General features: G+C 39.7%; 1 protein-coding gene across 1 annotated transcript in view; it reads right to left on the bottom strand.

Moving 5' to 3' along the window:
• Nucleotides 1-17,537, bottom strand: part of Tpst (tyrosylprotein sulfotransferase) — a 153,113-nt gene that overhangs the window by 16,588 nt on the left and 118,988 nt on the right. The window contains exons 3-5 of the mRNA XM_065229340.1: nucleotides 6,143-6,383; nucleotides 5,772-6,088; nucleotides 5,509-5,707 (exon numbers count right to left, since the gene is read on the bottom strand). Of these exons, the coding sequence (XP_065085412.1) occupies nucleotides 5,509-5,707; nucleotides 5,772-6,088; nucleotides 6,143-6,383 (757 nt within the window). The remainder of the gene's footprint in view (nucleotides 1-5,508; nucleotides 5,708-5,771; nucleotides 6,089-6,142; nucleotides 6,384-17,537) is intronic.

Genomic DNA, 17,537 nt, shown 5'->3' with positions numbered 1-17,537 from the left:
GTGGTGTACTTATTGCTGTGAATGCTACATTTCAAGCTGAACAAATTGTTAGTGAAAGCCAAAAAGAATTTGAAGATGTGTGGGTTAAAATTTTAATAAACGACGAAGAACATCTTTTCGCTTCTGTCTACTTTCCTCCACACTTTTCCAAAAAACCAGCTTACGAAAAGTTTTTCACTGCTGCAGAACTGAAAATTCAAAGAGAAGATCCAAGAACCAAAATTCATATTTATGGAGATTTTAACCAGAATACTGTTAGTTTTATACAGGATAGTGATAATGATTCTCTGTTGTTACCAATTGTAGGAGAAAACGATACTTTGCAATTCATCTTTGATAAAAGCAGCCACTTGGGACTTCATCAAATTAACCATGTTCGTAACCAGCTCAATTCCTATTTGGATCTTATGTTTACTAATTGTACAGAAGATTTTTGTATTGTAGAAGCAGCAGTTCCATTATGGAAGAATGAAAAATTTCATACGGCTATTGAATACTCAGTGTTCACAGACTCGCATCGGTCACGCCCAAGCGTTGTTGATTTTGAATTAGTTTATGATTTTAAAAATGCAAATGTTCCTGAATTTAACAACAGACTGAATAACATAAGTTGGCAAAACCTTTTAAAAGATGAAAACAACATGGACAAGGCTGTTGACATATTTTATACTAACTTATACAATATTATTGAAGAATTCGTTCCTAAAAGACAAAAGAGAATAGTGAACAGCACCAAATATCCTGTGTGGTATACACAAGAAATCAGAAATATTAAAAACAGGAAACAAAAAGCACACAAGGCGTATAAAAAGTTTAAAACGTCACAAAATTTAGAAAAATACGTTGAAATTTGCGGAGCACTTGAGGCAGAAATATCGTCAGCATATGAGAATTACAATTCAAGAGTAGAGAACAATATAAAATCAGATCCCAAAACGTTCTTTAACTTCGCGAACGAAAAAATGAAGTCATGTACATTCCCATCACGCATGCAGTTTGAAGAGTGTGATAGCACTGATAGTGAGGATATTTGTAACCTATTTGCTCGTTTTTTCCAAAACACATATAAGAAATCCAGTAATGCTCTCGATTTGAACTATTTTTCTTACCTACATGAAGGGGAAAATGACGTATCAGTTAAAAATATCACTGTTAAAGAAATTTTTATGACTTTTGAAAGTCTCGATGCTGGCAAAGGACCTGGTCCTGATGAAATACCTCCATTTTTATTGAAAAAAATAGCAACAAGTTTTGTTAAACCATTGTTTTGGCTTTACAATTTATCTCTCAAAACAGGTGATTTTCCAAAAATTTGGAAGAAATCATTTTTAGTTCCAATATTTAAATCTGGCAAACGGTCAGATATTAAAAACTGTAGAGGTATTGCAATTATGTCATGCATTCCTAAAATGTTTGAAGCAATTGTTAACCAGAAAATATTTAACCAGGTTAAGCATCGCATTTCAAATAATCAACATGGTTTTTTTAAAGGTCGGTCAACGTCTACTAATCTGTTGGAATTTGTAAACTTTTCTATTGAAGCAATGGATAGAGGTAATACCGTTGAAACCTTATACACTGACTTTAGTAAGGCCTTTGACAGAGTAGACATTCCCTTACTTCTTTTTAAATTAAAACGTTTAGGTATGACAAGTACACTTTTAAAATGGATTGGATCATACTTGACAGAAAGAACACAGATGGTCCGCTTTAAAGGAAAAATATCTTCGCCAGTTAATGTTACCTCGGGAGTTCCACAGGGATCTCATTTAGGTCCTTTATTATTTATTTTATTTGTGGATGACGTGAAGTTTGTGTTAAATCGTTTAAATGTGCTCATATATGCTGACGATATGAAACTGTACATGGAAATCTTTGACAATTCTGATTTGCTACATTTTAAAAATGAAATTGATGTTTTCTACAACTGGTGCGTTAAAAGTCTGCTGGATATTAATGTTAAAAAATGCAATATTATATCATATTCCAGAAAAAACACTACTCTAGATTTTACATGTACTCTAGGAAACCAGCTGGTTGTAAGGTGCGATAAAATTAGGGACTTAGGAGTAATTCTTGACTCGAAGTTGACATTTGTAGATCATGTGAATACCACAATTCACAAAGCAAATAATATGTTGGGATTCATAAAAAGATTTAGTTATCATTTTAAAGACCCATATACCATCAAAACACTTTATATAGCTTACGTGAGATCAATTCTCGAATACTGCAGTGTGGTTTGGGCTCCATACCATGAAACTTATATAAATCGTATGGAATCAGTTCAAAAACAGTTTTTGTTATTTGCTCTTAGGAAACTAGGCTGGACCTCTTTTCCCCTTCCTTCTTATGAGTCCCGTTGCATGTTGATAAACATTGAAACACTTAAGAAACGAAGAGAAATTTCCATGATTTCCTTTGTCAATGATATTATCTCACAACGCGTAAATTCAGAAAAAATATTAGCAAGATTAAATTTTTACGTACCATCACGCATGTTAAGAACTCGAAATGTATTTCAACTGTCACCTCACAGAACGAATTATGGTAAAAATGGACCAATTAATAGAATGATGAGAGTGTATAATAATTATTGTGAGCATATAGATCTAACGATGTCTAAAGATACAGTAAGGAGAACACTAACTGCTAGGATTTCATCTCGTTAAGTTTAAAACAATTTTTATTTTTTTAGATATTTGTATATGCAGTCTACATTTGCTGACAATTTCAAATAAAACGTATGTTTTAAAATAGCATGTAAGGCAACAGCACTATTGTAAAACGGTCTACACTGATTGACGACAAATAAATAAAAAAATAAATAAATAAACAGGAAATCCAAACTTTGCCTGACGAATAAACTTCTAATATTTAAACAAGTTTTTAGACCGGCCATGCTTTACGCTGTGCCAATATGGTCTTGTTGTTGCACTACCAGGAAAAAAGCACTTCAAAGGATTCAGAACAAAATTCTGAAAATGATTTTGAAGTTGCCTCCCTGGTACAGTACAACCGAAGTACATAGAATTTCGAATGTTGAGACTTTAGCACAAATGTCCAACAAAATAATTAATAATTTCAGGCAAAAATCGTTGCAATCCTCAATTGCAACGATTAATTCCCTTTATACTTAGATAAGATTTAGTTTTAGTTTTTAGTTTTAAGATATCAATTGTTATACTGACATGCAGGTTAAAAAACCTGTTTAAAATACTGAATTGCCAAGACATGAACAATGTAAAAACACTTAGATATATATCATAACAATTAAGGCTGGTACGTTACTGCAGTAACTGGAGCACCTAGGTTAAAATGAAATGTAATTTATTTTGAATTTGGAACAAATAAAGAGTTAAAAAAAAAAAAAAAAAAAAAAAAAAATAAACTGTTTCCCATTGAATAAAAAAGCTGGAAATGACGTTTTTTTTCATAAATTACGATACGCAAGATTTCAATACCGCCTTGTGTATTCTTGTTCAACTGTAAGAAAAGCATCATAAAATTGCTTGGCTCCCAATGACAGTTCGTGACAGCAGCCGTCTGGCTGCATTTGCAGCGTTATACACGTTAATTTCTAGTGTTTCAAACTTTGAAATGTTGAAAATCTTTCACTAGCTATTCAAGTGTATTGCACATTGAATCCCACTACTGTTCAAAACAGATGGATTAAAAGTGTTTTGCATTTCAATGCGATGTGAATTGCTTGCTCAGAAAGGTAAACATCGAAAACAAGAGTGACTTCATCCTATTAATCAAGCCAGAACAACCGTGGCACAGCGAGATCGAACGAAGACGACGGCAGCAGCACACGCCAACAGTCCAGGATCAATTCCCAAATCAGGCTTATTTAAAAAAGGCATGTGACTGAAAGCTATGTTTATGCAAAAGGCTGTCCTCTCTGCCAGCTATGTTTATATATTTGTCGATTCAATTTTGGAGTCGGTAAAGTATAAGTCGATAAAGCAGAGAATCGTAGAACATTGAACTATAATGTGCAAAGCAATTGATATCACATAGACTCCAAGTGTGTCACAATTCAAACCAAAAGTGTTGAGGCATGGTTCACAGCATAAGATTTTCAATAGTAAACGGAATATTTTCAGATGCCTTTTAAATTTATTTACCTTTCCGTACGTACCATAAGATTTGATAAAGAGTAACAAGTTGTTGAGATATTTCTAAAAATCTAAAACTCCTTCTGGACCCCAAACTCGGCCTAACTCATTGAAACGCCATTGAATTCACTTCGGCCTATCGGATGAAGTTAAGAATTGATTCGGTCGGAGCACTTCTTTTCTTTTTGAGAATAATGGGTGCAAACATTCATATCACGCGTTATTATTGACTTCGATCGGTACCCGAGCAGCAAATCGAAACCAAATATCAACATCAAACTGGAATCATAATTTGATTTCCGTTTACGCAATAGACAATTCCCGAGCAAAGTCTGAGATCAAGTTGAAAACTAAATTTGATGTTGTGATGTAGCTGAGGATGATTACTCAGGTTGCTGCCGTTTTGATCGTTTTAACGGTTAACATATCAAAATTGACAGCTACAAAATCTTCCTATGTCATCAAATTGAAAATTTATTTTGCTGTCAGTAAGCGCAAACTGAAAACTTAGTTTGATGTACATTGTTCCTGTTGATAACAAAACGATATGCCACAACGACAATACAAACAAAACTGCAGCAAAACGTATTCAATAGAGAGCAAATAAAGAGCAAAGCGAAATGAAAACAACATATCAGGCGTAACATTTGATAACGGCACAAAAGCTTTTGTAAACAAACATTTTAATGCCCTTTACACGCGAACCGAAGTACGCTCACGCAAACCAACAACATCATCAGATAGGGGCAACTCTCACCTTTCCAAAAGTGGTATTGGTTTGCGTGGGCGTACTTTGGTTAGCGTGTAAAGAGCATTAGAAAGATTGTTTAGAAATGCTCTTGTGCCTTTATCAAATGTTACGCCTGATATGTTATCTCATTTGTCAATCGCGTGAACTGAAATCAAATTATGATTTCAAATTGATGTTGATATCAACGTTTGATTTCCATTTGCTACCATTTTGCTGCGGGACTTTGCTTGGGAAATTGTATAGCAAACTTTGTTTTCATTGCCTTAGCAGAAAATTAAATTGAATACTCGTTTTGTTATCATCAGGAAAAATGAACAACAAATTGAGTTTTCAGTTTGCACTCACTGATAGCTGAATTAGTTTTCAATGCGATGTCACAGGAAGAATTTGTTGCTCTCAATTTTTGATATTTTAACCGTTAAAACGACCAAAACGACAGCAATCTGAGTAATCATTATCTGCGACATCACAACATCAAATTTAGTTCTCAATTTGATCTCAAACTTTGCTCGGGTAGCCTATGAACTAAAGCATTGTACGCATAATGGACTAGTTAACGCCGAACTCATGGATGGTTCTGCTGGACCTTCTACCCAACGCCTCCTGATCGAAAATAAGGGGACGCTCAAAGCTTACCTTATAAGTATTCTCCTGCACGTAGGAATCCGGCTTCCCATAGTCCGGCGGGTTGGAGTACGGATCGTACCCCAGCACCGACAGCATCGGTGCAATCTCCGCCATATCTCGTACCACGTCTTCCGGGATTTGGCCAACCCACTTGGAGAGCGCATCGACATTGACCGGTTTGATCACCTGGTCCGATGATCGTTCGACCCTAAAAATGCAATTGGAAAATGGTCACTCAGGATCACCAACCTTCGCGACCGTACACTCCATACTTGGACAACGCCACCCCGTTCTCTTTATTGATGAACTCCTCGTGGTGCAGCACCGAGTCGTTCCAGGAGATGTCCAGGAAGTGCAGGATCTTCCGCATCCACTCCTCCGGGTGCAGCACCAACTGTTCGTAGTAGACGATCATGCAGCGCTCCTTGCCGATCTCCTTGCACTGCTCGTGCATCGTTTGGATCGCCTGGTTCCACTTGGTCATGCACTGCCGGTAGTTGCTCAGATCGAACCCGGTGATGGTGACCTTGCGCGAAATGATGGAATGCACCGTCGCCCGGCCGTCGCGGACCATGAAGAGGAATTTGGCCTGCAAAAATGGTCACGTGATCAAATTGGATTGATTGACGATTGATTCACTTACCTCCGGAAACAGCTCGATCACGTAGGTGCCCATCTTGAGCGTCAGGGGATCCTTGTTGCATAACCGCGGCGCCGGGTCACCATGCTTGGCAATGATCTCCAGACAGAACTGGGCGATCGCACCGTTGAGCACCTCCTTGGTGATGCCGGCTTCGACCAGCCGAACCGACTCCTTCTCCGATTTCATCCAGTGCGACCGGAGCTGCAGGATGCGAGGAATGACGCGTGTTTCCTGGCCACATCTGCAGCATCAGCATCAGTACCAGAACCAGAACCAGAACAAGGTCGTGCGGTTTGTGTTGTTTTCGGTTGATTTTTTTATTGCATTTTAAATTTGCAGTAATGAAGTGCAAATGCAAATCCCACGATGGCGCGGTGGTGAAGGGAGAGACAAAGAAAATACCATTAAGAAAAATGAGCAGTTGTGTAGTAAAATGGAAATATATGGGTATAGTTATGTGTTGTGCAAGCGGGTCGTTATTTTCGCATCTGTGGTCTGTGTGTGCGGGAGGAAAATGGGAGGGGGGGGGGGGGTGGAATTTGGAATAAATGAGCAAACAAACGACGCCGTTTTGCTGGAATTATTCATCAAGCGAAAATGTAAGGGTAAACAAACAACGAACGGCATCCGCATCCATCGAGGAAGACTAACAAATGGGGAACATGTGTGCCAGCCTCAGCAGCATGAAGGTAGCGAGCGGCCCTTGATAAGATGATAACGAATGACTGGAGCTGTGATGGGTTATGGGAGACTGTTACAAATAGACACTCTGCCTATACATCATTACAACATATTGATACAGTTGATGTAATGGCATATACTGCTGTGGGAAATAGAAGCTAAACGGGATGGAATTGAAGTTAAATTAGAGCAGACAAAGGTTGCCATGTTGTCGAATTTCCAGTCAATTTAATCGCAATTTAATGCGTATATGGAGACGCATGGTGGGCGACTTAAGGTCGATATACAAAACGAAACGATTTAAAACTATTCACGATAGAGCATTGCCAGCCCCAAAACGCTAAATGCCACTTCTGTCCCGACTCTTTTATATTTGAATGAAATTTTGGTCAGGGAATTTTCATCTATAAATTCTCGGTTCAATTTCTTAGGATCTTCCTTTACGGGACAGTCGTCTTTTGCGTACGATGAATCACCACAATTCATGCATTTAGCTGGCATGTAGCATTTTTCGGTTCCCTGGCACTTACGGCACTGGGTGAGGTTTTTAAAATGTCCTGTCTACCTGAAGTTTTCCCACTTTACCTGGACATTGAGCATAAGGCTAGCTTTTTCTAATGCCTTGAAGCTATTTAGTTCAGTGGACTTGAAGTGAACTAAATAAAAATCATTGGATATCTCGTTGCGCGAATCGCCAGGACGGGATTTCATTTTCATTTTGATTACTTGGATTGGTTCAACTCCAAGTAATTTGGCCAATTCATCTTTGATCTGATCCAGAGATTCACCCTTGGGCAGACTTTTCAAGACAACCTTGAACAGACGTTCAGTATTGGTATCGTGAATAAAAAAAATTGTGCTGCTTCTCAGTAAGATACTTGAGGAGACGGTTGAATTCGTCCAAGGTTTCAGCCAAGGGGTGAGACATGTTTTTTTTTTCTTATCTGTATCTGTAGATCCTTTTTAACAACTGCGTCCATTACTTAGGAATATTGTTTTGTCTGACCCATTTTATTTTGGTGCTAGTCACATGTCCTCTCACAATTAAGGTGTGATAGACAGGCTGTCCCAATCAGGCACAACTCGTCTTATAAAGTCTAGTACCATTTTGGGATTGCTTTGCCAAACTTCAAAGGGTTCTAATATCCCTTTTCCAAATATTGACATTCTTTGATTGAACAGTGCTCCACAGCTACAGAGTATATGTTCAGCAGTTTCGTTTTCAAATTGACAAAACCGACATCCGCTAGACGGATTTTTTTTTCCTATTTTATATAAGTGATATCTGCTAGGGCAGTGACCAGCCATCAGACCAGTTATTACCCGAAGATCTCTTTTACTAAGATTAAGCAAAATCCGGGCTTTTTCTGCACTTGTTCTTATAAATCTTTTCGCCTGTCTGGATACATCTGTGGCGTTCCAGTTGGATTCTACTATGGACGTTTCCCAACTTTTTAGTTCCATCCTTATAGTACACTCAGGGACTCCACAAAATGGTTCCGGACCGATGAAGTTCGATGCAGAAGCTCGTCTTGCTAGACTGTCGGCATTTTCATTTCCCTCAATGCCACAATGGTCGAGCACCCAGTATAATATGACTTCGTTCCTTTCGGCCAATTGTTTTAAGGAAAGAATACATTCCCACACTAGCTTCGATCGACATGTGAACGCCTTAAGCGCATTAAGAGCAGCTTGGCTATCCGAGAATATACAGATCTTGCCAAACCTGTATTTTCTTGTTAGACAGATGTTTTCACATTCTATGATTGCTTGAAATACTGTGGGACTAGGTTCCATTGGCATAATTTTACTGACTCCAGGGCCAAAGACCCCAGCTCCAGTATCTTCACCCATCTTCGAGCCGTCGGTGTAAAATACAATAGATCCTGGGCGTATGTTTGGCCCACCAGACTCCCATGTATGGCGGCTTGGTTTAACCACTTTGAAGGGAACATCGTAGTTTGTTTTTGTTACCATCCAATCTTCTTTTGATTTAACAGCTGAATTTAACTTGAAATCCTTAAGGAACTTTAGATGTCCTACCAAGTCACCATCTAAAAGTTTAATTTGACGGTTAAACTGTAAAGCACTTTTTGCTGCCTGTAGTTTAACAAATTGGTGTAAGGGCAAAATATTGAGAACGGCATCCAAAGCATCTGATGATGTGCTCCTCATTGCTCCTGCCATTGATATACAAGCAAGTCCTCATGTTTTCCCCACAGCTTTACTACAGACCCATAGCGCATTTGTAGCCTTAGTAATAACCTTGTCAAGATGAGAGTTCCAGTTCAGTTTCCTATCCAAAGTAACACCTAGGTATTTAACTTCATCCGCGAACTGAATTCGAACTCCATCTAGAGTAGGCTGTGTCAACATATTTTTTCCCCCTTTTGGTGAAAGGAACTATGACAGTTTTTGAAGGGTTTACATTTAAGCCCTCTCTCCTACACCAATCCCAAGTAACATTGCAAGCTTTATAGAGGTTTTATAGCAAGCTACAAGTCTAAATTGTGGTCTACAGAACCCTCATAAAACCTGAATTGTTACTTGGGATGGAAGGTCATGTTTAGAGCAGTTTGTAACCGATTTGAAATCGTGTTCTCAAACTTTCCCCGCACTATAATGGCCACATCACATCGTCTGCGTAACCAATCACCTTGAAACCCTGCTCCGCCAAACTTTTAAGGAGTTCGTCCACTACTAAAGACCACAATAAGGGTGATAGTACCCCTCCTTGAGGACAACCCTTCATCGATCTTATAGTTAGTTGCGCACCTCCAAGATCAGCAGAAATTTCTCGATCTGTGAGCATCGCCATTATCCAATCGATAATGCAGTTATCCTAGCCCCTTGCTTCCATAGCTGAACGCCTTGAGCTGTAGGATGCTTTGTCGAATGCTCCTTCAATATCTAGAAAAGCAACCACGGCAATTTCCTTGGCTTCAAGCGATTTCTCGATTTTATCAACCAGCGATTGTAATGCCGTAATTGTAATGCTTATACCTGATTGATAAGCGAATTGAAATTTACTAAGAGGTAACCTTGCTAAATTTGTTGATTTAATGACGTCATCCACAATTTTTTTTGCCATTGTCTTCAACAGAACAGAGGAAAGGCTTATGGGTCTGAAGGCTTTCGAAGTCGTTTGTCGTTATGATTGCCTGAACAATGCGTAAAGAGCAAATCGAAACATTGAACGTCGCGTGATAGTGGAATTTAATCAAGGCCTAAATACTTTTTCGTAGCCTTTTGTTTTCGGATTTGAAAGATCGTCGGTTGCAGTGGCTTGCTTACTGAGCAGAAAAACGCGGTCCCAGGTCCTTTCATATTAAAAATGTATGGTAAGATCGCTTGTTTATCGTGTATTTTGCTAAACCTTTCGTTGTCGTCGGTGCCGGGTTTGAATAGTTATAATAACTTGAGTAACGGTATGATGTGATATGAGGGGCTCGGTGGCCTTAGAGCAACCGTTTTTGCTTACTGAGCAGAACATCCTGAGTCTAATCTCAAGCCCATCCACATCAAGATTCGTCAATCGTTTTATTTGTTAATATGACTACATGGTAATAACAGCAACTCGATGATGAAAAAAAGGGGAAACTATTAACCCTTACCGCACAGAAAAACCTGACCCACCACTCCTAGACCCTATGCGCCCGCCTGTCGTTAGGCTTACGGAACAATCTGCAGCCGGCGACAGACGCTTTTTGAAGGCACGCCTGCGGGACCCTAAAATCATGGATACTGTGCGAACCTATCTGTCTTTCCTGCATAACCAACCGCCTTCAGTATGTGTCCGCGAAATAACGCTAACAAGTTCAACTTTAATGCTAGCAGCCAAAGGATTACCAACGGACACACAACTTTTGCGCGAAATTTTCCTGGACGTCCACGAAGAACTTGGAATCCCACGCATTGACGCCCTGGCAGACCTGGAATCACACCGTGCGTTCTTATCTAGTGAACGCACACAACGACTGCAGCACACACGGGAAGCCGCATATAAATTCTACAGCACCCAAAATATTCATCGACATTGACGCACACTTCGGAAGGAACCTTTTCATCAAACGACACCACTCTTCGGACACTTTCAGAAGAAAATGGAAAGGTAGGTGTAAATAGTAATAATAATGAAAATATTTTATCAACCGACGTACTTCCAACAAACTCAAACAATTTCAAACTCAGAACTCATCATTACACCAAAATTTACAGAATTTGAGCATATTTGGGTGAAATCACACATAGCCGATGAAACGCACGTGTTCGCCTCAGTGTATTTTCCACCAGACCATGCTCATAAAAAGCACTTATGAAGCCTTCTTCCAAAGTGCTGAACAAATTCTATCTGAGCTTCCTCCTGAGGTTAAAGTTCACATCTATGGAAACTTTAATCAACGCCATGCTGACTTCATTCTGGACTCTGAAAATGAATGTGTCTTACTCCCAGTCGTTGGGGATAATGAAACATTGCAGTTCATTTTTGACAAAACTGCTAATTTAGGACTGAACCAAATTAACCACATCAAAAACCAACAAAATTGCTATTTGGACTTTTTACTAACGAATATTTATGAAGATTTCTGTGTGACCGAATCACTAAATCAACTGTGGAAAAATGAAGCGTTTCACACAGCAATTGAATATTCTTTATTTGTGCATGAAAACCAAAGACCCAACGACTGCGAATACGAAGAAGTCTTTGAATACAAATTAGCAGACTACGAAAAAATAAAATTTAAATTAAGCAGTGTCAATTGGCAATTAATTTTAAGGAATGTAGGAAATGTCGAAAAAAAGACGCAACAGAAACACACAAAATCCAGTCTGGTATAAGAGACAAATAAAAAACTTGAAAAATCGGAAGCAAAAAGCACATAAAATTAATAAAAAACACAATAGTAGTAATAATTTATTAATGTATTTGGATATATGCGATCAACTGAATTTAGCTATCAGTACTGCATTTGAAGAATATAATGCAAAAATAGAGCATGAAATAAAGTCCTGTCCAAAGAACTTCTTTAATTACGTAAAAACCAAATTAAAATCAGACAATTTTCCTTCAATAATTCAACTCGACGAAAATGTCGGTGATAGCCCCGAAAAAATTGCAATCTAATTTCAATTTTTTTTCAAGAAGTCTATACGACATTTTCTGAAGAAGATCGCGACACCGATTATTTTGCATTTGCAAAATAGGATATCTTGCAGGCTTTAAAAATTTTAGATGCCTCAAAAGATCCTGGACCTGACGGAATTCCTCCAGTATTTATTAAATGTCTAGCAATGGAACTCACTGCTCCATTGTTCTGGATTTTTAATATGTCCCTGGAATCTGGAACCTTCCCAAAAACTTGTAAAAGCTCATTCCTAGTGCCTATCTTTAAATGTGGCTGAAAATCTGACGTACGTAATTATCGTGGTATAGCCATTATCTCTTGCATTTCTAAACTTTTCGAGGCAATTGTCAACGAAAAATTATTCCTCCAAATCAAAAATAGAATTACTGACATGCAACACGGCTTTTTCAAGGATCGCTCGACCTCGACAAATTTACTTGAATTTATAGGCTATTCATTGAATGCAATGGATAATGGAAACCACGTAGAAGCTCTCAATACAGACTTTAGCAAGGCATTTGACCGCATAGACATACCAATGCTACTTTTTAAATTGCAAAAAATTGGAATTGAGTCAGGGCTCCTAAAATGGCTTGAATCATATTTAACTAACCGCCAATAAATAATTAAATTCAACGGAAATAAATCGAGTCCAATTCAAGTCCCACAAGGCTCTCATTTGGGACCTCTTCTTTTTATTCTATACGTAAACGACATTTCATTCTCAAAAAACTTAAATTGCTTATTTATGCCGACGACATGAAGCTCTTTTTGGAAATAAGAAATGAAGAAGACATCAATATATTCCGGAATGAAATACACATATTCTACATATGGTGCAAAAAAAGTCTACTAGAATTGAATGTAAAAAAATGTAACTTAATATCATTTAGCAGGAAAAGAACAACTTCAAATATTTCAATTGCACCTAGGAAATCAAAATGTAGAAAAATGTGAAAGAGTTAGGGATTTAGGAATTATCTTAGACTCTAAACTAACTTTCATCGACCATTACAACACAATTATTCAAAGGGCAAATAACATGCTAGGCTTTATCAAGCGCTTTTGCTATAACTTTCAGGACCCATACACAATTAAAACACTATATATCGCCTATGTGAGGTCAATACTGGAATATTGCAGCATTGTATAGTCTCCCTTTTCAATCACGCACGAAGAAAGATTAGAATCAGTACAAAAACAATTTCTATTATACGCTCTTCGTAAATTAGGATGGACATCATTTCCTCTTCCATCATATGAAGCACGCTGCATGCTTATAAACATACAAACATTAAAAGAGCGTCGTGAATATGCAATGGTTTCATTTGTAAACGATATCGTTTCGCAACGCATTGACTCCACAGAACTTTTATCAAAATTAAATTTCCATGCACCTACTCGGCAACTCCTAAATCGAAATTTATTTGCCATAAAACATCATCGCACAAATTATGCAAAATATGGGCCATTAAACCGCATGATGGCCTCTTACAATCAATACTGCGAAACCATTGACTTTACAATGTCTCGGCATAAACTAAAACAATATTTTTACTCCATAAGGCATTATAACTCATAAAAAAATAGGAAAGCTGACACTGCTTAATTTTTATTAAAGAAAAAATTATACTTTTAACCTTTAGTCCAAAGTTGACGAAATAAATAAATAAATTTAAGAAAACAAAACTGTATTCTAATATGTACTAGTCTACGTTGGTTGACGAAATAAATAAATAAATAAAAAAGGAGCTCGTTTGCCTAGTAGCAAACGTTTTTGCTTACTGAGCAGAAGACCGTGGGTTCAATCTCAAGCTCCTTCGCGTTATACGATCGTTAGGACAATTCAGCTTATCGTTTACCAAAACGAACCCTGCTGCAAACCCAACCCTCCTACCCAACATCCCTGTGATTCCTCGTGGAAGTGCAGAGAACTCTTCGGCTTCCATCAAAGCGAGTGTCACGTCAACACAACACATTCAAGAGTTGACCTACGAGTTGACGAAGACCCGGTTGCTGAAACACGAATCGAAGCGTTTGGACAGAGTTGAAGCGAGAAGTTTAGCGGAAAATATCTAGCCTGTGACAAAAGGTTGCCGGAAGAAGATCAATGCTAATGTTGCCACCGAATCAAGATCTGTCGTGGAGTTTTGAAAAATTTCAAGAATTTGAAGCAATGTCTACAGCGGCCTGTGGAACGTAAATTTCGAAGCGCACACGAGACCAAGGGGATCCAGATCGAACCAACAGTAGCTTACTCATCGCAGCAAAACGGGGTTGCAGAGAGACTTAGCAGAATTCTGATAGAAAAGGTACCTACAATATTGATAGGATCCAAAGCGCCAGATTGTGCAGCCATGTTGACGGCTGTTTTCCTGTTTTGTGGTACAAAAAGAAACCTAAACTTGAGAAGGTACGTGTTTTCGGATGTCAACCCTATGCTTGGGTACAGAACCAACATCGGAAGATGCTGGACGCGAAGAGCGTGAGCTGCTGATGGTCGGATACGCACCAGTTGGTTATTGATTATGGGACGTGATTGCTCGTGACGTCAAGTTTAACGAAGAATGCTTTCCGTGGACTAACGATACCAGAAACCTTTCTGCAGAGCGTTTGGACTTCCGGCCTACATGGCGAACCGTTAAAGAGGCATAGCGAACGAAAGCGCAAAGTTACTTGACTATCTAACCGGCTTTAGAGCAACTGCTGTTGATTGTCTCTCCACGTCAGATGTTCCCAAAACGTACACTGAAATTGGCATTCGTGACGATCACGACTTGTGGTACCCCACGGTTAACGAAGAGCTCCACTCCATGACAACTCACAATGTATGGAAGCTGATGAAGTGCCCTGTAGGTGCGAAGCCACTCAGAACGAAGAGGGTGTTCCGGCTGAAGTAAGACGAGACTGGACGACAAGTTCGGCACAAGGAGCGACTGGTAGTGAAGGGCTTCCTTCAACGCCCTGGAATCGACTTTGAAGATACATTCGCACCAGTGGCAAGACTAACCACAGTTCGCTTGGTGCTCGCTATTGTCCAGCAGATGGACGTCAAGACAGCTTTCCTACACAGAGAGCTAAAAGAAGATCTCTTTATGGAGGTACCAGAAGGCGTTAAAGCGAAATCTGGAAGCGTATTAAAGCTACAGAAGCCACTGTACGGTCCAGACATGATTACTGCCTCTATGTCGCTTCATGTAAAGATGATGAAATTTACCTGGTGCTTTACGTGGATGATCTATTAATAGTTGGAAGAAACCTTAGAAAAATTGAAGCACTGAAGCACCGTCTTTCTTGGGAATACGTCTCAACTTCAACCCGGAGCGAGGTGTACTGATGCTGTCACAAGAAGTTACTGCCATCCAGATTCTGGAGAAGTTCGGAATGTTGGACTGCAATTCCACCAAAAGCCCAACGGAGAAAGGACTTCAGCTAAGCCGTGAGGGAGACCGTACCACCTAGCCATATCGGGAGCTACTGGGTTGTTTGATGTATCAAATGCTATGTGTTCTACCGGATTTGTGCTACCCAGTCAGCTATATGGGACGGTTTCAGCAAACACCAATGAAGAATCACTGGCAAACACTGAAGCGGATATGCAGATAGGGAACAAGCGCCATGGGTCTACGCTTCAAGGGAATGAAGATATCAGACCACTTGTAGGATTCGTAGATGCGGACTGGGTGTTGAAACCGTTGGGCACAAGATCCGATACCCCTGCCCGAGGTGACAACGACGTACTCTATCAGCAGTGAAGAACGTTGGTTCGTTGACAGCCGGATGAGTGAAGATAGAGAAGAATAAGAAGTCAGATTATTCTTTGATCGCAAATGTTAATGATTTTGATAGTAAATTTGTGAAATCCTGTATAATTCAAATTTGATCGCTACCTGAACCATTCCTGTTTATTCGGTAAGGCCTCTAAATTATAATTTAAATGAAATTGATTGCTAATTGTTTCGGTAATGTAGGTCGATAAAAAAGTCTTGGTACTGGGATTCGGCGCACGCTTTCACGTTGTGAAAAATATATTGAAAAACTAAAATCTGTAAGTGAATATTAAGGTGCTGGAACAACCATACTTATAACAAGATTAAATATTACAGTTTGAGCTGTGACTACACGAGCTGCTACAGAAACTTAGTTTTTTTTTCTACAAGAACTCCGAACAATTTCTCAAAAGATTTTAACCTCACTTTTGAGACGGATCACGGCTGTGGAAAGTGCAACAATCCCGACGACGACGACATGGTTGCTTGCGATATCTGTGAAGTTTGGTATCATTTGGATTGTGTAGGAGAATCTCCGGGAGTGGCAGACCGGAACTTTGTGTGCCCCAAGTGCACCGGCAAGAAGGAGAAAAAAGGAAAAAAGGGAAAAGCTGACGCTACCGTGCCCAACAAATCCGACAAAACTCTAGTGTCGAAAGGTTCAAAGCCATCCGAGCCCGAGAAAAATCCTAATCCCGAGCATGATCCAGAAATTGTTGAACAGGATAATGAAAGCAATGGTGCACCCGAAGAAGACGAAACCGATGAATCACGCAGGCAAGCGGATTTTGACCGTTTGGAGGAGGAAATGTTGCGGAAGGTGAGGCTATTGGAGCATGAAAGGGCACTGAAGGAGAAGCGTTTGGAATTGGAAGCAAAATTGCAGCAAAAAAAGCTGGATCAGGAACGGGAATTGAGGAACAGGAAGTTGGAGCAACAACGCGAAATGTACCGCATTCAGTTGGAGGAAGAAACAGATTTTCTAAACCAGCAGGACGCACTACGGACACAATTCCAAAGGTTAAAACATAAATTGCAGTCCGTTAACCAGAAGGAAACTACTAAAGATAAGAATACTGGTTCTGACGGTGCCCCGGCGACTAGCAGTCAGAAAAATAAAACGGTTTTCGATTGGCAAGAGACACCAAAATGCATTCCGAATTCGAAGCTGAACATAATTCCCGAGAAAAAGGATCCCTTGCCGAGTACTAGTGAGGAAGAGAAATCGGCGGCCGAATCTTCTGTCGAGTCAGATGCTAGCGAGCCTGAGCCAACACCATCGAGCAAGCTGAAGATTAAATCCCATGCGTCCCACGGGTCGGGGCCAACCAAAGCTCAGGTGGCTGCCCGTCAGGTATTGTCAAAGAAACTTCCGATCTTCAGCGGTAAGGTGGAGGAATGGCCGCGTTTCTTCAGTAGCTACGTTAACTCTACGGAGGCATGTGGATTTACGGATTTGGAGAATCTAGTGCGGCTTCAGGAATGCCTCAAAGGTCCTGCCCTGGATTCAGGTAAGAAGCCGGTTACTGCTTCCGAAAGCCGTGCCTCAAGTGGTTGAGACTTTGCGCATGCTGTACGGACGTCCAGAACAGCTCATTCATACTTTGTTGAACAAGGTAAGACGAACGGACCCACCGCGAGTTGATCGTCTCGAGACGTTCATACCCTTCGGAATGGCAGTGCAGGAGTTGGTACATCGTGAGGCTGATGCTGGCCCTCAAGTCAATCGCCTCAACCAAGGACAACTGCATACGCACCTGGATGGAAAGCTACCGGTGCTTTTCAGAAACGTGCCTGTAACACTATATAGTGGACGTA

The sequence above is a fragment of the Ochlerotatus camptorhynchus genome, unplaced genomic scaffold (genome assembly GCF_037179485.1).
Source record: "Ochlerotatus camptorhynchus isolate MF236.1 unplaced genomic scaffold, CSIRO-AGI_Acam_v1.1 ptg000313l, whole genome shotgun sequence".
NCBI lineage: Eukaryota > Metazoa > Arthropoda > Insecta > Diptera > Culicidae > Ochlerotatus > Ochlerotatus camptorhynchus.
Note: the sequence above shows the minus strand (reverse complement) of the source record. Positions and strands in the feature narration are given on the sequence as shown.